General features: G+C 38.9%; 1 protein-coding gene across 2 annotated transcripts; it reads right to left on the bottom strand.

The window, feature by feature from the left end:
* Positions 1-9,492: 9,492 nt before the first annotated feature.
* atp6v0a1a (ATPase H+ transporting V0 subunit a1a) lies at positions 9,493-22,192 on the bottom strand. 2 transcript variants are annotated; one of them, XM_082529223.1, is made up of 22 exons: positions 22,030-22,192; positions 20,793-20,956; positions 20,257-20,335; positions 19,981-20,078; positions 19,766-19,894; positions 18,847-18,929; positions 18,487-18,613; positions 18,320-18,402; positions 18,144-18,237; positions 15,383-15,595; positions 14,906-15,056; positions 14,499-14,638; positions 14,196-14,362; positions 13,999-14,089; positions 13,712-13,830; positions 13,398-13,614; positions 13,184-13,291; positions 12,985-13,092; positions 12,416-12,460; positions 11,793-11,910; positions 11,490-11,661; positions 9,493-10,492 (listed from the first exon to the last, which is right to left on the bottom strand). In XM_082529223.1, exons 2-22 carry the CDS (start codon positions 20,907-20,909, stop codon positions 10,399-10,401), a joined length of 2,553 nt encoding a protein of 850 aa, XP_082385349.1. In that variant the 5' UTR covers positions 20,910-20,956; positions 22,030-22,192; the 3' UTR covers positions 9,493-10,398. The 2 variants fall into 2 exon arrangements, with proteins under 2 accessions (XP_082385349.1, XP_082385350.1); XM_082529224.1 differs by lacking the exon at positions 12,416-12,460.
* Between the last annotated feature and the right edge of the window lie 123 nt (positions 22,193-22,315).

The following is a 22,315-nucleotide window of genomic DNA, read 5'->3' as shown; positions in this document are numbered from 1 at the left end:
TTGAGTCTGGTTGTGGTGAGTTTTTCCTCCTCCCTTTCCTTTTTTTCTTTATCGTAGCAGCAATAAGAGAATATGCTTTCTAGAAAAACTAAAAAATGTAATAACATGTTTATGATGTAATTCAATGAGATCCAGTTAGTGGGCATGAGCTCTTCCGAGAAGGCTGACTAAAAATAAACATTCATGAATTCCAGACAATCGATCTTTATAAATCTATCTTTTCCTCTTAGAACCATCATCATGACGTCAAAGTTTTTACATTTTTCCAGTATCTTAGTAAAATGAGCGATGCTTTGATCTGTTGCTTGTTTTTTCTTTTTCCGCTATTCTACAAATGTTAGGATGCTAACACACTGAACTAAAATAAGAACGTCACAGTATGACGTCAGCATGTTACATACAGGTACTGGCACGGTGCCTGATTGTAGTTTAATGGCCGTTTCTTTTCTTCATTCCAGCTTTCAAATAAAACTGGGTTGGGTGGTGAGGGAAATCAATGCTTTCCAAACTGAAATTAAAGAACTGTTAAGCAAAAGGAAGGTCCACTAAAGCTGTTTTTGTCAGTCAATAGAATTTAAATTGCTAGTTATTTTTTTTTTGTCTTGACATGAATCACTTGGATTTATTATGATACAGAGCTACATATCTAAACATAGATATGATATATTTGTGAAAAAGTTTAAATATCAAATATTTCATGACTATCTACACCAGGGGTGTCCAACTCCAGGCCTCGAGGGCTGGTGTCCTGCAGGTTTTAGATGTGTCCTTGATCCAGCACAGCTGATTTAAATGGCTAAATGACCTCATGTCTTGAAGTTCTCCACAGGCCTGGTAATGAACTAATCATTTGATTCAGGTGTGTTGACCCAGGGTGGGATCTAAAACCTGCAGGATACCCGCCCTTGAGGCCTGGAGTTGGACACCCCTGATATAGACACTATTAGCACGTCCTATGGATCTCTCTGCTTGTTTGCACTGTTGTTGCTTAGTTACAATCACTTGTATCTAACAATGCATACAAAACAATCCTACGTAGAACAGCAGTGACCAGCCTTTAACATTTGTGATTAAAAAATAAGGTATATTTTCTTCTTGATTCCCAGTTTGGGAACAGCACTCAGTCTTTGTGAGGCTATCATACTTTGTTATCATCCCATTTCGTATTTTGCATGCTGCTGCTGAACAACAGCCCGTTTCATGCTTTCTGTTGAGCTGCTGTCAGTAGTTCACCTGTGTGTCCTTAGAAAAGCATACCAACACAATTACATTAGCTAAGAGCAGATTTCCTCTGAAAGCATCTGTTTTTCTTCTCAATATGTCTTTCTGCATGCAGCATCATAAATTTACAAAAAAAGAAGCCCCCTCAGGCTAGTCTTCCTTAAATATCCTGCAGCCGCTGTGAACAGGAAATGCCAGGATTATGTAAAGAGGAACAGAGAGCAATCCGTTCCAGTGTAATATAGCTTCTTTCCCTTTTTTTTCTCACCCCTGTGATTGTTTACTTGTGTCAGTTCAAACAATATCCGTGCCTGCCAATATCCCGAATTCTTGCTTTAATGTCTTCTTCCTCTTGTTGTTGGCATTGAGCCAGTTCATCTCCATGGTCCTGGTCTGGTGGCTCTTGGCTGCATCTGCTGTTTCCCTTAAAGAAAATCCTTCTTCTACATGGAGCTGAGGAATGCCAGAAATGTCTCTAACTGGCCTGCTTTCAACATTGTCCTTCCAAAACTGTCTTTTATGCATCTCTTCCCTTTCATCTTCCTTATGAATTTGTTTCCATACCACAGCGCACACACATAAACACACGCACTTACTAGAAGTCACTGATTAAGTGGCTGTTTCCCAGAAAAAAATCAGGTTCAGTTCATGTGACTTTGATATTTGCGGTGACCATTAGGAGATGATTTAAGGCAGATGTGGAGACAGTTTGTTCTGTCTTCTAACTTTGAGTGCACTCCAAAATCTTACCGTGTGGCAAACAAGAACTTAGTTCCTACAAATCCAAACAAATATGAAAAGCTGACCAAAGCTTACTATGGAATCCAGATAACCTGCTTTCAGCAGTCTCTGTGGACTGTCACGGTCTTGCTTAATGGTTTTAAATGATATCAGGCAGCAAATGTTGCTTTGAAACACCGAGTCTAAGCAAAATTCATTTATCTATCTTAAGTCAACCAGCCAAAAAAGATAACATTAAAATAACAAATACTGTTTTTGCTTGCATTATACAAACTTTGACTACACATGATTTTGTTGCCATTAAGCAGGGGTTTGATTTAATGGTAACCAGCTGCATATCCTTAAGACATGTCTGTCAGTGCCACCCACTGTCATATTTTTCCCTTGAGGTCTGCAAAAATCCAAGACTGGGATTTGCAAAACGTAAATGGAAAGCTGAAAATGTTGCATTCTACTGTAACGGTCCCAATAATCAGTTATATGAGAAAGAATTGTTGACAGCATGGTATTTTGACTGTGGCATTCCCATCCATCTGCAACTGACAGCTTAGGAACACATTACAAAACTGGCATTTGGGAGGTGGAGCAGGGAGGTGGAGGCGCTGGAGCCCGTCCCAGCTGTCATAGGGTGAGAGGCGGGTACCCCCTGGACTGATCACCAGTCCATTACAGGGCTAACATAGACGCCCACATCCACACCTGCAGCCAATTTAGAATCACTATTTGTTTATGTAAAACATTTTTCTCTGACATAGTCAAATATTTTAAGTTATCTGGATGGATGATGGCAGCATGCTGAGGAATATCCTAAAATAGCTTATCTAAAACAAGAGACAATTTGCTAACTTTTAAAGGAGTGCTGTTAATTTCCATACTTGCGCACAGAGCCAGGTACTAAAAATAGACACAGAATAGCAGAAAAGTAAAACAACAGCACTGCAGAGAACTACAAATGGGGGATTTTTGCAGGACTGAGCTACACAACAACGAGCCACAACAACCAGTGAAAGATGTGCGGTTGTGAACGACATTTCTGATCTTGTTGAAATGCTCAATATTTTGTTGGGAAAGTTTGTCTCTTGGAAGTCATGTGGATGTTACTTTGGCATATGCAGTAAACATTATTACAGGCCAAGCACTCCTATAGCAGGATACATACTGCAAAACACCAAACCACAAATACTGAGGATGGCTTTACGAACGCAACCAGGAACACAAGGTGTTGATCCAGTCTCCATACTCCTCTTAAAGAATCCACGTACAACGTTAGAGTTGAAAACACCACAGAGCCCCACTGTCCATATCTGTCCATGCAGGTCACACAGAAGTGTGTGGTTTTAATGTTGCGGCATTTTTTTCTGACTCTCTGAGTCTTGCTTGCACCACTAATATGGGTATTCTGAGTGTGCACATTATCCATCATGCAATTTCCTTAAATATGCTGTAAATGTGCAACAGAACCAACAAGTTTTGAACTGACATTGTCTGTCTTTTATTACAAAGCCTGTTTGGTACACAAGTCCATTTGTCCTGACTAATTACAGAGATTACAGCGACCAGTATTTATATATATTTAGATGTCATACTGCAAAGACTACAACCACAGTACAGTGCAGGACTTTGTTGCCTAGAGCTGCGTTTTCGCAAAGCATTCGCTCTTCTTGGTTTTACCAACAGATTTCCATTGAAAGCTAATTTTCTTGGCCAGCCCCTTAGGTGTACGTTTCCATCACAAGAAGAGGAGCGTCCCCTGCACCTCATGAGGCATTAAACTCTCTTAATCCCCCTGAAGTCCTTCTCTGGTTGTCTCTTTATGTCCCCTGGAAATGCCATGCTTTCTCTCTCACTGTCTCACTCCGTCTCACTATCTCTAGATCTCTTTCAGTGAACCATTTTCTCAGAACACGTTATCCTACCACCTTACATAAGGGGGAAATTCCTTTATGCTTATGTTCCCGATTACTCTGCTATTATAGAAAGTTCAACACTGTCAAAAAAACACAAAACATAGGTAGGCTAGTGTGGCGGTGTGTATGTGTTTGAGCATAATCAAAGTATATATACAGGCTCAATTATTATACATACATTTATTTAAATATAATACTACAATGTCTTTTACCCTGACAAGGACAAGGCTTGTTAACTTGTTAGTGATCATGATCACTGCAACTGGTAGTTTCTCTTTGCCAGCATAAAAAAGGATTTGTTTGATTTTCGTTGGACTGACCGATACTCAAAACGGTGGAAAAATCCAAGAAAGAATTATAGATTCATTTTTGAACAATAGCAAATTCAAACATCATGGTCAGACAAGAAAAGGATTCAGTGTTTTGGCCACTATGACAAGGGATGTGTTTGGAGGAGTAAAGGTGAACCTTTCAAACCTAAGAACACTGTAACAGCTGTCAAGCGTGGTGGTGGTAGCATCATCCCCTGGGGCTGTTTTGCACAAATGGTTAGTGCAATGAATAGTAAAATCTTCAACTTCTCCTTAATCAACAGGCAGATGGTTGAAACTTGGACACAGTTAACTGTTCCAACATGAAAACACACGAATACTGTTTTTGAGCTTCTGGGATGTCCTTCCCCAAGCCCCCATCTCAACCGTACTGAAAATTTGTGAACTATTCTTTAAAGCCGGGACTTTGCCAGGAAAACAAACCAATGAACTCTACTGATTCTGCCAAGATGAGTGGTCAAATAAACAAAAGTGTCTGGTCAATGTCCAATCTACTAAGAGACATTAAATTAGCATGACATTCATGCCCATGATGAGTGAATGTAAACCTTTGACTACAACTGTTTTCTATTTCTAATTTCTATGTTGACCCATAGCTCTTGACTCCCTGACTCATACAGTCAGTTGAAGTTGATGAATGAAAGTAGCTGACAGTCACCGAACAAAGTTAGTCTTAACCCCAGAATCATGCAGCACTTCCCAGACATAAAGGCAGCCATGAAAAATGAAAGCCTAAATGTTCCCATTCTAGATGTTGACCAGGACAAACATAGAGAACATTTCTTTCACGTGTCCCGGAGGTGCTTCCAAACGAAAAAAGAAACAGAGAAAAATTTCCAAAAGAGGCAAAACACTCGTAACCGCTGGTAATATGTTTCTCATGGTGATGCATTCATAGCAGCAAGGGAGGCAAATGCCTTTGGTTAAGCGGAGCTATTTATTCTGTCCCTGGAAACAGCTGAAGAACAACAAAAGTATTCTCAACAAAGAGTAGCACGACCTGATGCTGCTGCCTGTTTTCCTCCCGTCTGCGGTGACTGTCCTTCTACGAAATGGGGGCACTACTGGCACACATCATACTCAAAAAGCCACACAATAGGCACGTTCAACTCAAAGAGAACTTTTCAACTGTAAAGCTGGAGAAGAAACACTGCTAAGTTGATCCTTCAGGCTCAGTTTCAGTGTGGGTAAGCGCTTGGAAAGAAACAAAAACATTGCCAATTCTGTTGTTTGGATTTGCAGGGCCCGGTGCGCATGAATGCCCACTCACATGTACTTAGACTGTAGTTATACACACACACGCACTCACGAGAGTACCCACAATGAACTCTGTCCTCTGACTCACTACGAGTTGGGAGGAAGTCCAGATTTCAAACTGTCCGGGAACAGATTCTGGTGGTCTGGATCTTTTTGAGCTTTTGATTTTCAACCAACAGCACTCTCTGCATTTACTATGGTCCTTGATCAGCAAGGTACTGTACATTCAGCACACAAATACAATACATACAAATTGTTTGGTTATATTTCATGTCAAACATGGCTCTCTTTCAAGCAAGACTTTAGTGATACTTCCAGCCATCATGCATAAAGCTAAGACATTTCTCAAATATTATCAAAAAAGTTAAAAAAAAGTTGTCTTTTCTTTCAGTACCAAAAAAATCACCATAAACATATACTATCACACAGACAATAGGTTAGAGATTCTGGCTATGATCAAGCTTTTCAAACTGGAGACATTTTTTCATTCATATTAAAGACTTTGGGAGCAGCCACTGGCATTTTAAGGCTAATTTTGTTTGTTTTGGTTCGGCTTTCTTTATGACTGGTAACTTTTATGAGTTCTGTGGGTGTTGCAAAAGAGTTTGAGGGTAAAAGAGAAGAAAATGTGTCCTCTTCTGGAACTTGGTGACATTTTAGTTGAACTTACCGCCTCCAGGAATATTTTCAGGGCTTCCACAGCAATCAATTAGTCAAAAAGTCAGCTGTCATATCTTTTTATGCAACCGACACGTTCTATCCCCCTCTCGTTTTCCATCTCTTCTGGCTTTTTGTGTTACGCAACTCTTTTGCACAAAGGTATGGAGCGTATTTGTAAGTTGCCCTTGTGCTCAACATTGTCATTTATGCGTTTCGTTTTTTTATTGTATAAAGCTTCCGGCCAAATCAGTGTATAAAAAAGTGCCTGGAAACAATAGGTGGAGGCCAGACAGGCCATGGAAAACTGCTTAGAGAACAATGTGATCTGGAGAGCTGGTAATAAAGTCCCAGTAGTGCACAAAAGCAAAAACAGGTTCCCAGACTCACCTAGGCCTCCTACTGACCTCATGGACCTATTTGTAGTCCTGTCAAGACAGAACAAAACCTACACTTACATGGTAGAACAGATTGTTTCAGCCCTTCAGAAGGATCAGGTGCAAAGAAACTAAGTTTGAAAGTCTTTACATTTGCCATGTTATCTGTGCAGGAGTGTCAGTCTTCTTAGTCCATCATTTATGACTGGTGAAGGACATTCAATGACTGAATGCTTAGAGCACAGAACTTATTCTTGGTTGGTATTTTTACTAACTGAGTCCCTGGTCTGGCTCCTGTACCGGTGCCATGTGTCAGACTGTCAGCCCCAGTCTGTTCTACTTTCTAATTTGCCGCCTCTGCTGCATCTAAATTAAGGAAAAATTGCATAAAATTAATTTCTTTAAGTCATTACACTGACTGTCTGCACGACAGTTAAGCCCCCTGGTGGTTTGATGAGAACCTCTGACTATAGTAATAATATTGACCATTTTTCTATCCCTGTCCTATGGTTTATGAACAGTTCTAAAAGTGGAGAAGCTGCTGAGTGCTAATAGCATGTTTTGTGCTGATATCCTCAAATAAAATACACAGTACTTTTTATCACAGCCATCTAAGTCTTTATGGTGTTAAAGACAACATCTTCATGATAATGATATTTAGCTAAGTGGATAATTTTCTCAGTGTTTACTTAAGTTCCTTTAAATCATATTTTAGTACAAAAGCCATGACTAGGGATAGGATTTAGTAAGCAGTATTAGGGTAGCAATAAATAACTCGCTAATTTAATCGTTGTAAGTGATGGAAATGTGTAACAGCAGCCTAAGAGTAATAAAATTGTGTTCCTTTGTCTGAATGAACTTGGATCTTTGTGTTCTTAAGAATACAATAGTAAACTATATGAGAGGTTTGACTTTTATTAATTATCTGGAATTCTAACACAATGCATGAACTTGTGTGGTTGGAAAACAGAAGACCAAATGACAGTATCAATATTATTGCAGCTGCAGTGTACCAAAAAGGTACAGTGAGTCACCCCATAAAGACGCCGAAGGTGCTGAGAGCCATTCCTGCGAGAACAGTCATACAGCAAATGTGCAATATTATGTAGTTTGGACTTGTTCAGTCTGCAGAGAATCTGCCCAGTAATTAAAAAAAATACTAAAGTGTAGCTAGGCCTTTGCAGTACAGAAAACTGATTTTGTGCTGTAAGATCTTTAGTTGCTGTTGTTGTAGCTGTCTTTTCCTGACAATATCATCAACCTGTTTTTCTCTGCCTGCATCCAGAGGACACCAAGTCCTAGAACAGCTGAAAAAGCATCTCCGGTATCCTCAAGAAAACTCTACTACAGCTCGAGAAGAAACACAAAATTCCTGAATACTTGTTTCCTGCCAAACTAAAGTACACTTATTTGTTCACGTTTGCTTTAGATAAAGGAGCAAAGTCATAAGCTCAGCCTCACTGCGATTCTAGCTTTGAAACAGCAGAGTTAAATTCACTGGATGTGTAAACACAGCAAGATATCTGGGGCTCTTATGCAAGTTCACTTTCACCCCTGGTTATACAGGACACACTGGGAAATATCAAATTAAATGAGTTTTTCTAAGAAGAAGAAAAAAAGAGACAAAGACAAATAAAGAGTTCTATTATTACCCTGGGCTGTTGAAGCCCCCTGCTCCCCCTTTATACAACGAAAGCATGTGAATAGAGAACATTATGTTCCTCAACCCAGAGTGGTGGACGATGTTTGTAGTCAGGCTGCTCACGTTGCCAAAAGGATGTCTTAGACTTTGTCTTGGCAAGTCAAACTAAATTGGTCAAAAGTAACTAAGTACATTTATCAACCACTAAAATAAAAAAAATGTGGTTTAAATAGAACTTCATACTTCCACCACACTGCAGCCAGTTGCCACAATTAACAGAAAGCATAATCAAAAGTCATTATTATACATTAAGACTTGGATTTCCAAGATATTCTACCAAAGATCAACAAAATTATACCACCTTTACCTCAAAAAATTCACAAGTGCACTCAGTAACTATATGATTAACAGGCTATTTTACATAAAGTACTCGTTATTTTGATGTCAATACTTTTTTACTTTGAGTACGATTTTAAAAAGGATGACTTCTACATATCACAGATATTTGCTTCAGATAAAGTTAAACAAAATCTTTCAAAATGGGTCAGGACACAAGTGGATACTTCTTTTTGGACTCATTATAGAATAACATCCTTTAAATCATCATGGTTGTGTTTAAGAAGGGGCCAGTTAAAACATATGTTTTCAGTTCATCAGTGCACTAGCAGATACATTTCCTTATGACAGGTAGCATCATTGGTCAGAAAGTACTATAATAAAACCAGCTGTCCAAATATTTAGTCAAAAGCAACTTTAGGGGTCTTTATTAGCTCTAGAGTGATCAAATCAATTCTCCTTTTTTATGAACCATCTCAGCTGCATATACTACCCAATAGTGCCACCTAGAGGAGGTTTAAAGTAAAACAAATCATTATACATATAGTTTGAGATTTTATGTAAAGTGTTTCTAAAAACTTTAAAGTCCATACATTAAGTTTGGCATGATTGAGAAAAAAAAAAGTCAAAATGTATTTCTAAATACACATTTAAAAAAGGTAACTTTTGTATGTAGCACTTTATAATAATTTCACTCTATTAGGGCATTATTACGGTATTAGCAAATGGTTAATTCGTCATTTATATAGCATTATTCCCTCTTGTTATGCCATTCATTAAGATGTATTATGACTGATATGATTATACTAGCAGTGATGTAGCAGCAGTGATAGCTATAGCTGTATATCGTGTAACAGTAACAGATGGATAAACATACATAAATAGCATATTAAGGATGAGTAATGATATATAAATGATGACCTAAGCACTTACTAACAAACTTAATAAAGTGCTACCTTTTTGTTTTTGCTCTACTGCTGCAGCAGAAAGTAAGATAAGCAAAAATCAAGCCAAACACCACATTTTAAAGCCTTTCCCACTTTATTGTTCGTGTGATGCTTAATCCTTTCTGACAAGATCATGTCTGCTGTATGTGGTTCTTACTGCTTTCTAACTGTGTCAAATCAAAAACAACTGAGCATAAATGAAAACATAATACAGGACCTAAAATCTAAAGTGAGACTGATAATGTGCAATGATTTCAGTGCAACATTTCTACAGAAAATCCACCTACTAGGACACCTATAGATTCCCCTGTTGTCACGTAGATCGTCAGAGAGAACAGAGACAAAACATATCAATGGCTCAAATGGATGAAAAAGTCTTTTCATTTGCAAAGAACTGGTTAACATTCCCTTCAGAGCTATAGAGCTCTGTGTGAGGTTAGTATGCATTTTCTTTCTTATTAAACCAAATAGATGAGCTGTGCAGTGCACAAGGTTTTGACTGAGAAATGATTCTGAAAAGCAAAGAAAATTAGAATATAACAATACGAAGACATACAAGAAAATCAGAAAACAAGTCTGTCATCCCCTGAATCCATCAGCAGCAGATATGAACTTTAAACATGGTGTATATGGTACATAAGTTGCAGTGCAATAAAGGGAGAAAAAAACCCAAATGCATAAATAACATTTAACTAAATAAAACATAAAATAAAAAGGCCCGACTAAAAGAAGACAACAGATTAGAATCAAGGCTATTAAGGAATGAATAAATAATTATGTTTGAATACATATTCCAGATACCAATTCTAGTGGGAAGTTTAAAACACAAGACACGATGACGAGTGACTAAGTAAATAGTATGTAGTAGTTATGTAGCTATGGTAACAAGTAGGTGGAAACTGCATCACACAAAAAAATATCACTATTCACCACCACACAAATTCAACAGATTAGAGGCATGAACAGAGGAAGAGGATTTGTTCAGTCTTCAGCTCTGCCGTCCAGGATGCTTTCAAAGTTGAAAGGTAGGAACTTAAAGCCGTTGCCTGAGTAAAACTTGTTTTGGAACTCCACCCTACGATTAAAGAAATCAATAAAAATCAGTCTGAAAAAAAGACATATATACTTTCATACAATAACCTTGTCGTGCATACAGTGACGATAGTTGGCAGCTTGGTTAATGCTGAGCAGAGCAGTAGCGGCTGATGCCCCCTGCTCTTCATTCCACAGTCTGCACACACCTGCATAAGCTCATGTCTACATCCTGGGACAGACACCTAAGCCTCTTCCCTTCAGGAAAATGATCAGGGTCTATTTTTAAAAAAGGCCAATGCTCAGTGATGGCTGGATGACCTTTTAGCTGCCATGGATAGCATTCATTCCAAAGCCCGTCTGGTGTGGCAAGAAGAAATATGTAGTATTACATATTGCACATTGTGCGTATCAGTTTTGTCAGTTTGATGTTCAGTAATTACATGGTTTCCAGATATCACTGGAAATAAAAATATTTTGATTGGGGGAGGGGTCGTTTAGTTTCCCTCGCTTAAAATGTAAACAGACTGTCCATGAAGACAATTTGTGAAAGCACGCTCAGCCAGCATTCCTGTGGAAAGGACAATTTCGTGAAGGCCGGCTGCAACACAGACGTGCTCTGTGAATGTGCCGGTGAACTATAAAACCAGCGTGACATTTAGCAAAGCCAGACAAAGACATTTATGAGGAGGCAACAAAGGCTCATCGGTGCCGAGCCACAGACTGTTATGCATGCCACACAGAGCATAAATGAACAGCACCACATTGACAAGAGCAGACTTATTCCAGGACAGAGGCCAGGAGAGATGATTGGAAAACCAGTTTGTTAACTTGAGCACTTGGGATGGTCACTGAGACATTAATTGTAGCCTGCAGGTGGAGCTAGAGCTTTGCTTTTGTAGCAATGACAGTAATTTGCCTTAAGGAGTCCTATCCTTCAACACTAACAAGTTTTCACAAAGGTATTAGTGTATGTTTAATATCAAACCCAAGCAAATACATATACAAATCCTAAAAAACAACATTAAAACTAAACTTACCAATGCAGTCGCAATGCGTGCAGAAACGCTGACAGCCCTTCCATAATGAGAAGAATAACAACTGTGAGAACAGCGAAGATGTAAAATACTATGGCCAGAAGGATGAAGCCTCCAAGGCTGCGAGAATAAAGGCCTATGCGCATCACCATGGACCACAGCACCTCTGACAGCTCTGTGAATAAGAAAGCACATACACACCAACTTTACTATTCTGATTCCTTTGAGAGTCAAAGCATTTAGGTGTTAATACAGTGAGCCATTTCTCTTACTAAATAACTGAATACTGCAGGTGAAGTGACTTACGTGCATGAGCCAGACTGAGGGCCCAAAGCCTCAGATAGGAAGCAGTGTTGGAGATACAACCCAGGCAATACTCTATGGTGTGAATGGCCTGATGCACTGCTACATCCGCAAAGTTAAACTGTGGGTAAAAGTTAGTGGTTTCATTTACTCAGCATAAAAAAAATTTAAAAAAAAGTAGAAAACAACATCTCTACAACAGGTCCTGAGGTCCACAGAGGAGAAGTCAGCTTTAATGTGTCACCAATGATTGAGGGAATTGACAGAAAAGCCATTTTTTGTTGTAGATCATCAACCCCGAAAATAAAAAGAGGTATCATCATCATAAGAACCTGTGAACCCAAAGAGTCAGCTGCCCTCCTGATGCCTCATGCACATCACCAAGACCATAGGGAAGCACTGGCCTACTGGCACCCGCCACATGACGAATCCCTGCCCATTTTCAATAGAATACATTTAGAAGTCCCTGACCGGACCATACAATGACAAACATTCAGACGCAACTAGTAGCAGCAGGCAATGGTTGACAACAAAGCAGGGGCAGTAAAGGAAAGACTTTGAAGACATGTATATTAACATGAGGGGATAGGGTGCAGGTGGATGTGCAGCATGAGCTCCTGTCCTACCTCTTCCTCCTCACAGGCCTTGAAAGCAGGTGACAAAAGGCAACGCTTGGTTATTGACATCACACACACGGACAGGCAAACGTCAATAAACAGGAAAGTAACAAGAGAAACCAGTTAATTATTTAAAAGGAGAATCGAGTGAAACCAACATTAGCGAATGAGCACACTGTGCTTCCAGATCATCTTAAAATAAAACGAGTAATCAGATTACATAAGTAAAATTATGAAGTCCAGGTAAAATAACTCACTACTCGCCATCTGTTCATGGTTGTGTTAAATCTGTGCAGGAATTACAAGAAAATGGATCCATAATGTCTGTATTCATTATTGATGTTGACAGTAAGGGTGGAAATGGAAAAACAAGGCATCAAGTTTCTGTCTCCAACTAAGGTTGAAAGACTAAATTATTCAAAGATGTGAAAAGATCCTTTAACTTGTGCTTCTCCCGAGTTACTCCAGCAAGCTGCTGTCCTGTTGTTACTTATGCTCTGTATGCAATTATTGTAATACAAAAAGACATTAACTTTTGATGTTTGACTTCAGTGTTATTGTGGGAACACATCTTTTACCTCAGGTTCATCCTCAGATTGCTGTGCGAGCTGGTCATGCTGGATGATTTCAGCCTCATCCTCAGTGGGCCCATTGCCCACCCTGATTCCTCCAAAGTTCTGTGTACCCTGTAACACAGTGAAACGTAATGAGGTAATCTATTTAAATCTATTATAAAAGTATATTGAGTGACTGTGAGCGCGGACTGTTTTATCTTACCAGATGCTTCCGCCACAAATACTGTCTTCGCATAACCAGAGTTTTTACTATTAACATACAGGGGACACATGCCAAGGCGATTACCACCAAAAGGGATTGTATGGCCATCTACAAAAAAAAGGTGGAAAGTAAGTACAAGAGAAAAAAAATAAGGACAGTTAGATGGATCTCTTCATTCATGACAAAAAGAAAGTTGCAAGTATGCTGATCTCACCTGTCCTCTGTAGAATAGTTTATTATTGGGGTCATTGTAATTGAACAGGAACATGTTAATAAAGGCAATAAGGAGACTGGGAGCATCCCTGGAAGTGCGTACACCATAGGAGACCCACTTATAAAAGATCAGAATGACTAGGTAGCCAAACAGGCTGGCCATGAAGATAATCTCTGGAATGAAACCCAAGTAAATATTCAGGGGCTTGTTGAAATACCTGAGGAAAACCACAAAAAGAATATTAGAAGTCCACAAATTCAAAAAGAAAAACATAAGAATCAATGCATAATTATACATAGGTATGGAAATCTCACAGGTGGTTGAAGAGACTTAGCGTGACTCCAAACAGCATGTGAATTACCCCCAGGATAACAGACATCTTCATCTTGAAGGAGTTGAGGAATGACAGCTTGTTGACAGAAATGCTCCATATCTGAGACATAATGCAATTACGAATTATAAACTATGCGAGTATTCAGGTTAGTTTATGTCTGCCAATGACTGCTGACTTTTGTGGATTTTTTTTGTAACTGACAGACAAAATAGCTGACATAGATGTATAAATATGGAGCTCCAAAAGATTAAAAACAAAATGATTTACTGGATCAATGCCAATGGGGTACGGCCCATTGAAGACTCCATCAACTGCTGGGTCCAACTGCAAAACTGTACTGCTATTAAGTGTACCATCCCTGAACAGAATGAGGACAGAGATCAGATTTTTGAGCTTACATACTGAACAAAAAAAAAGAAGTCCCTGTGTTAAAGCTCTTGTCAATTATTACCAGTGACACTTACGTCCAGTTGCCTCCAGCTCTGGAATTGAACATTGGTCTGACACTCCATCCAGACCCAAACACATTTAGGGACTTTGAGAAGCAGTCATTGTAAATAATGCCAGTGTACATTGAGAAGACTCCCATCAGCAGAATTATGTAGCGCCCCCCAAACATCATGTTGAATATCTGTCACAAAAAGATATTGAACTTTCATAAGGAAACTGTGAAAATAAAATGCACGATGTCCTGTGGAATCGGTGCTTGTGTGTCATCGACAAGGGATGGTTTAGGACTAATGAGATGGTAATGATGGGATCCATACCTCATTATCATTCTTCTGTGCCATCAGTCTGCTTTCTCTTAACACAAGGTATAGAGCAGCACAGGTCATGAGTGTCCCATGGCCCAGATCACCAAACATAACCGCAAATAGGAAGGGGAACGTAATGATGGTGTATGGTGCTGGAGACAAGGAGGCAGGCATCATACAAGGGTGGAGGGTGGTGTAGTATGTCAATAAAGAAAGAAAGAAATGAATGAAACATGCACAATGTTCCAACATGGTGATAATGGTTGATGAGGGAGCTGAAGTAAAAGCCTTTTAATTGTCTGTAACTCAATACTTAAGGCAGCTGAGTAAACAGATTATAGAAACCTACTGCCACATTATACAAAAAGGTCCACACAAACCAGCTGGGCATTAACACACAGAATTCATAGTTTGCTTACCTGGGTTAATCTCACGGTAGCTGCCAATTCCATAAGCGTCCACAATGTTTTGGAAGCCTGAGGTGAACTTGTTTGTCTTGTTGTAGGTTGGAGGGGTCTGTTTGGTCTGCATTCTATTGAGGATTGAAGGCACAGTAGAGCCGCTCTTCTCCTAAAACCAAAAAATAAAATAAAAAAAATATGAATGTCATGCAACAAAAGTCCTAACTTTAGATCATCAAGCCTGGAACAATGCAAAACTAGCTATTCCAAGAATCGGATCATGTGCTGAGAGCCATAACGAGTTCTTGTTATTGTTACACCACATGTAGAACTAGACAATATAGCAAAAAGGACTCAACCATAAAACAAACAAAAAAAAAAAAAAACCCAAAACATTTAGTAGAAACTGATTTTTTTCAAACATGAAATCATCTTCCTTGTAAAAACCTGACTGGCTAGTTTACACCAAATATAAACTGCTCCTCTGTTACTCACCGTCCCCCTACGCAGGGCAAACTGAATGGAGTCCAGGTCTGAGATGGGACACCACACCTCAGCAATCAGACACTTCTGAGTGACATCGATGTTGCACAGGTTGAGGGTGTGGTAGATGGCCTTCATCTTCCTCACCTTGATAAACCAAACTCTTATTGTCTTGGCTGCAGCCTGCAGGACCCTCTGCCTGTGGTCCTCAGTCTGGTTAAGCACCTTTAATGACAAACAAGAGCAGTGATGGCCACAGTAGCAATACATTTTTTTTGACATGATCAGTGAGATCATGAAGAATTCTTTTGGCCACATAAATAAATAAATCTATGAATGTCAATGAGACTCTCTAAAAACAAGTCACACAGAAAGCCAACAGCCATTCCTGCCATCATGTTTCAGCAGAAACTGCATCAGTGTAATGGTGGTGCCTTTCTCCAAATCAGACCCATTATTAAAACTTCTGAATATAATTGTTAGAAACTGTCATGTTCTTCACTGACATTTACCATTCATAAAAATACAATAACAGGTGTGTGAAATATAATACCTTGCAACTAGACAGTGTAAATGTGCGTATGGTTTTGTACAGTAAAGGTTACACACATCTCTGCACCTCAATACACATTTATTTTCATTTAGTTTCAAGTTCGAATGCAATCATTTTACTAAAACCAAGGACACGGTTAATGAAACTACTGATTCATTTTAATAATTTTTTTCAAGTTTCTATATCTATCACAATATTACTATAATTTTTTTTGATGACCTTGAAGGTAAAAATCTAACATTAGGGCTGTGTAATATTAAACAGAATCGAAAGAAAACAAAAATAGTATAAATGAATCAGACGTTCCTTTTACTGGCATAAATGGTGAGCAAAAAAGGTCATGCTAAAGAGCAACAGGGTGTCTAATCCATTAAGGGATTCCCATAAGGGAGACAGAATATTCACAGGTATGTTGCTCTATGACTGAGATTAAAAACCCAGCCCATGACTAGCAAAGAGAAGGCTCATATCTATCTCTGTTGTCTCCCACACCCAAATTCTTGCCTGCTATTGAGACAACACTGACATGCCATTCTGTTACGTGGATCTCATGCCCAAGTAGCAACAAGCATAATCCACAAACACAGAGATTCACATTCCCCCAGCATGCAGAGGAGCAAAGAAGTATCCATTGATTTGTCATGCACAGGGCATGTTGAGTATCAAGCAACTGTCTTGTGCAAGTTTTTTTTTTTTTTTTTTTTTTTAAACTTCCTGTGGTTTAAACTGTCATTGTTTCATCAATATCCAAGTACATGACACTTGAACTATGCTGACACATCAGGTTGACAGAGTGAAGTAGCATGTGGGACCTCAGTGATACCCGAGTCTGTGTAACATGATGTAAAATCCCCATAGCACTGCATGTACAGTGGGTAAAATAAGTATTAAAAATAAACATAAAATAGTGTAATAATTAAAAAAAAATAACACAGGGAAAAATAAAAAGTATTGAACATGCTTGAACTGAGATTTGTTGAATATTTCATATCGAGAAACTGGTCACATGAATTGCTCAGGTAGGATTTTATCAAAAAAAGTCTCTGTACATTTTCCCATTAATCCTTCCTTTAATAATATAAATTTCGCTGTTAGTATGGTGTTTTTGGGATGGTAAGCGGTGCCTTTTGACCTCCAAACATGGTGTGTATTATGGCATCCAAAGAGTTCAGCTTTGGTCTCATCTGGCCAGACTGCATTCTGTCAGTATTTCACAGGCTTATTTTCTTTAGCAATGTAGTCTTCTGTGGTGAGCATGCATACAGGCCACGATAGTCAAGTGCATTATTTATCGTTTTCTTTGAAACAATTGTACCTGCTGATTCCAGGTCTTTGTATAGCTCTCCACAAGTGGTCCTTGGCTCTTGGACAACTCTTCTAATTATGCTTTTTACTTTATGGCCCCAACAGTGCTCACTGCAACCTTCACTAGTTTAGAAATTCTTCTGTAATCAATGGCGTCAGTATGTTTTGCAACAATAAGGCTGCAAAGGTTTTGAGAGAGCTCACTGGATTTACCCATCATGACATGTTGGCATCTTGGTAATGAGACAACGTCTTTTAGGTCATCAGCTGGGATTGAACTAGCTAACATTAATTTGAACTAAGTGGCAGGATTGTTTTCCAACTCTAAGATAAGTTTCCATGCTTTTTTTTTTTTTATACCTTTCTTTCTTCATGTACTCAAAACCTTTTCTACTGTTTCATTTCTCATTATTACACTTTATGGACATCTATGGTTTCATTTCTTTTTATGTATAAAATGGATAGGTTGTTACTGACATCTGGTGAGAATTTCATGTCAATAACCCCTTTAGATATACATTTACTTAGAAAATGAAAACTGATTTGTGTTCAACACTTCTTTTACCTGCTGTAACATTACATGGTCAAAAACCAAGAGGAGTGTCATGTGCAAAGCAAAAGGAAGGAGGGATTCCCTTGAGCCACTTTGGGAGTAGACAACTGCTATGAGGAGTTAGGAAACACACTGCACTACTCGCACAAGAAAAACAAAAACGTGGTTTCCTGTTAAAGGACATGTCTCTGCACAGAAAATAACTCACATCCTCATGAGCAAGAGGAGGAAATGTGGTAACGTCTTCAAGACAAAGAAAAAATGTCTTGCTGACAGAGCAAAAATGAGAAAAAAAAAAAGAAACAACCAAATGAAGCTTGCTTTTCAGTGTTAGTAAGACAGTTCTGAGTATGTGTATTTACCATTTGCAGGTCATCAATGCGAGCATTCACCCCAGCAAGCATCTCTTTCCTCTCCTGTGAGGTTTCTGGACATGGGTACAGTGTCGCTCTGAATCTAGAAACACATTAATAAGTAAGCAAAAAAAATCTATTGGTCAACGACACTTCATTAACAGTAGAAATGCAAATTCACCTACCCCTCACAGATTTTCTTCACTCGATTCTTCAGCTGGTCTCCTTGGAAAAATATGATGAAGACAGATTTGTGGACTTGATCACCCTGTGGAAACATCACCAAGTTAAGTTAGAAAACACAAACATCTCAACTACTTTCACAATTGTTTCATTTGTGAGCAGCACTTACCGTAGTTGGGTCTTCCAAAGGATCTTCAATATCTGCCTGTCTCAGGAACACATTACCTCTGCAAACTCTCCATAGCATCCTCTCAAAGTTGGGAATCCGCTCCCTGCCAATGACTCCAGCAACAAATCTATAGAATATGTTAGAAAGATAAATAAAGGAATATAAACACCCTCTGATTAACTTCAAAGACAAGAAAGCTAAAACAATCACTTTTGGGTGTGGACTGAAGGAATTCTGAACTGCAGATAGATTTTGCATGGATTTCTGCTTTAGGTGACCTTGGATGCCTGACTAAGAGGGGCAATCAGAGCTCATCTGTGGGAGGTATTTAAATTGTGCAGTACTTCAAAACAGACTCACCCTAGCCTGAGAGGAGCCACTCTAACGGGCTCATTTGGGTCCAGGAGAATGGATGACTCTTCAAGTAAACTGGGATCCTCCATCTACAGGACAGACAACAAATCATTAGTAACAATAGCAACATAATCATTTCTCTACAGTGTACACACACACACACAGACACACGAAAACTGCCATGAAATGTCTCAAACTGCTTTTATTTACAGCAACGTTGACATTCAGATGGGAGCTTAATAAAAAAAAAAAGTTTCTCACTCCAGTTAATGGCTGAACATCTTTTTATCTGGCTTAATGATTCACCTTCATCAAACCTCATAATAACTTGTAAAAGATGACCTAACGTGGTAAGTCAACAGCCAGGTTTGCTTTCAAAGGCAGTGAAGTGAAATAGGTCCTGGCCAAAGGTGAAAAAGCAAGGATTAAGTCTGGCAAATGAACAAAGTGCCTGGAATGAAATCAGTGTCAAGTACTAAACAGCAGGGCGTTTAATGTACAGGAACTACTGTGAATAACCTGTGTAAATGGGTCAGCATGTGAACAGCCATAAAAAGACATGAGTGCAAACACTGCTTTACCAAAGCGTCAATAACAGCAATAAGTGCTTCCGTCTGTATGAAACAAAGACCATACCAGGCAGCCTATCAGCAGACTTTAAGCTATTAATGACTTCCCAATTGCCACAATAAATACATTTCTAAAAGTTAAGTATTGTTTTCACTATAGCCTGTTCTTGGATACAAAACAAAAGCCATTTAACAATTTGCTTCTTCCGATGTTACTAGTTAAATATTTGCTTCTTTTTGATTTACAGTTGGAGATTGTAAATGTAAAAGTCACAATTCCCTTTCTGGCTATGGCAGTGTTATACCGACAGGCTGGAGTGCTGCTGTTTTATAGGCCTGTGTGCAGTTAAGCTGACCTCATCAAAAAATTGTTGTGTGCGACGCAGAATGTGCTTGAGCTCGGTCAGTTCCAGGAAGTTCTTCTTTAGCGCTTCTTGGTTGGTGTTTATTTCCTTCAGTTCATTCTCCAGTTTCTCAAATGTGGCCTATGGAGAAACAATGAGAGGGATTATGAGCTGACTGAAGTAGCAGATGACAGCACTTACACTTATCTTTAAGAAAGAAAAATCACCTCCAAGTCAATCATGTCCCTTGGAAAAGGAACTTCTGGGTTCTCTCCTGTATCGAGTATTGGGATGTTAGCCTTCTTAATTTCTTTTTCCACAAACCCTATGAGAGAAATGTAAAAGAAGGTTTTCAGAAGGTGTTTAAAAAAAGGCATACAAGTGAATGGTAAAGCTTGGATAATGAACTACCATCTTCATATAACTGTATTTTAATACTTTAAGGGGTGGAAACTTAACTAATGCAGTTTGGTATAGAAAAATGAACATTTAAGAGCGCTCACTGAGTTTACGATCCATCTCCTCACATCGTCGTACTTCATTGACAAACTTTCTCTGGAACACATTCACATCAGGATTCAGCTGCAAAGGAAAAACACACAAGGTTCAACGAATATAAACAATTCAATTAAAAGAATATAACCAATAGCTGCCATAATGCAGGTTTTTGTAAACACTATTTAGACTTAATATATTCTGTTAAGTCTAAACTCTGTAATGGGTATAGTTTCTTAAACTAATGGAAACAATTTGATGATACAAGACATGCTGATGCACAGAGCTTCTGTGTTACTGTCCATCTTACGCTCAAGAACAAAGCTTCCCTCAGGACTTGTCAGGAATGGCTTTTCTCATGCACGTATGAGGGTCAGCTGTGAGCACATGATGCAGAAGGCATCCACTCTCTCAATAGTGCCACTAATGATGTTGTTTACGTCACCACATGCATGACCGTAATAATTAATTAATGCGACTTTCAGATAGTAGAAGATAATAAAAAGTAATGCTTTAGAAGTTTGATTAAAAAAAACAGACTTACGTCACGAAACTGGACCATCCCAATCTCTCCCAGTTCACTGACACAACAGTAGGCAGCTTCCGACTGGAGGAAGAGCTGAGCCAGCGTCATCTCTTCACTTCTGAAGAGCTCTCCCATGTTGCTTCAAGATGTGAGCACTCAGCACCCGTGAATCCACAAATCACCTCAACAAATATAAAAGATTAGAGAACGCTAAAGCAAAAAAAAAAAAAAAAAAAAAAAAAAAAGGTAGTGGACCTTAACAGTTCTACATTCTGCACTTTTCTCTGTCACTAATGAGGAAGCCTTTAACAGTGAGGTGTTAGTTTAACACCAGTGTACCAAGTTTTTTTTTTTTTTTTAAGAAAGAAGAAATAAAAAAGCCAGGCCTCATGCTGATCTCATGATCAGTGCAAGAATGCACTTATGGTCAAAGAGTTTGATCTGGGCTACTGCAACACAATAAGAGGACCTCATTTCTGCTGTAAATATAAAACACAGGTTAAGAGCCAAGGCCATGAGAAAGCACCTCTTAAAGAGCGTTTAGCTAAAACTAAAAGGTATAGATTTTATGCTTTGCAGCTAAGCAGTATAATAACCCCCTGCTGTAAAAAACTACTACACAAGGCTTATGTTTGGATTAAAGGGGAGCATGTGACCTGTAGCTGTAGTAAGCTTCACCGACTACAAGACCTCCATCACCACTGAGTGTACATGTAACTAAAGCAGGTTTGGAAGCATAAGCAACTACACCTTTTAAACGCCTTGCATTTAGCTCAATAATTAACAGCAGAGGCGCTCAAACACGTCAGACAGGTGGTACAATCACCTGACTACAGAGGCTTCACCCATTACAGCCAAACAAGTCAGAAAGCCTACAAGTAGCTGCTTAGAATAAACAAAACCTTTGTCATTTTTACAAGGTATTGATCCAGCAACACTACCATAACAGAAGAGCCAATTAGCGATGGTGGAGCAATGCAAACACGAGCTGACAGCAGTGCTTAGAGTAGCCAGCGTTACTGGTTAGAGGCGAACTTTAACATTAGTGCAACGACATGCTATTTTACTATTATCTACTGAAATCGGGCTGTCTTAACTTGGATAACAATTAGCCGAATGAGCAGCCGAGCTAACGCTAATTTGGCACACCTGTTGTTCAGCAATTAGCTTCACTTACTTAGCCCACAAATTAATACATTAGTGTTAGCGTAATATTAACAAAATTGCTTATAACCTTACAAATAGTTGTCCTTACTGTTTACGTGGAGATCGTCTCTTCCTTTTTATCTTACAGTTGCCTCTTTGCTGTTTGTTGTGGACTGCTCGGCCGTTTGACAGGGTTACTCCTCGACTTTCGAAGCGGAAGTGTCCCGGAAACCTATGACGATCGACGACGCCGACGAACCATAACCACGTGATCACTATACAACCACCAGGACTTCGTTCTTAAATCTTTTTGAAACTTTTATTTTGAATGCCCTCGCCGGAAGTATTGACTTTTTTTGACAAATTCCAAAATATATGAATTGAGAGTACACAAT

This window comes from Aulonocara stuartgranti (genome assembly GCF_965226115.1).
Source record: "Aulonocara stuartgranti genome assembly, chromosome: 4".
In the NCBI taxonomy this organism is placed as follows: domain Eukaryota; kingdom Metazoa; phylum Chordata; class Actinopteri; order Cichliformes; family Cichlidae; genus Aulonocara; species Aulonocara stuartgranti.
This window is presented reverse-complemented; position numbering and strand designations above follow the sequence as displayed.

What these genes read in the sequence shown, in the direction of transcription:
- atp6v0a1a (XM_082529223.1), bottom strand. Translation starts at nt 20,909, where the DNA reads ATGGGAGAGCTCTTCAGAAGTGAAGAGATGACGCTGGCTCAGCTCTTC. An exon ending in CTAAGTCTCTTCAACCACCT is followed by an intron (nt 13,615 to 13,711) that starts GTGAGATTTCCA and finishes GGTTTTCCTCAG; the next exon opens with GTATTTCAACAAGCCCCTGA. An exon ending in CCTCAGTCTGGCTCATGCAC is followed by an intron (nt 11,662 to 11,792) that starts GTAAGTCACTTC and finishes TCTTATTCACAG; the next exon opens with AGCTGTCAGAGGTGCTGTGG.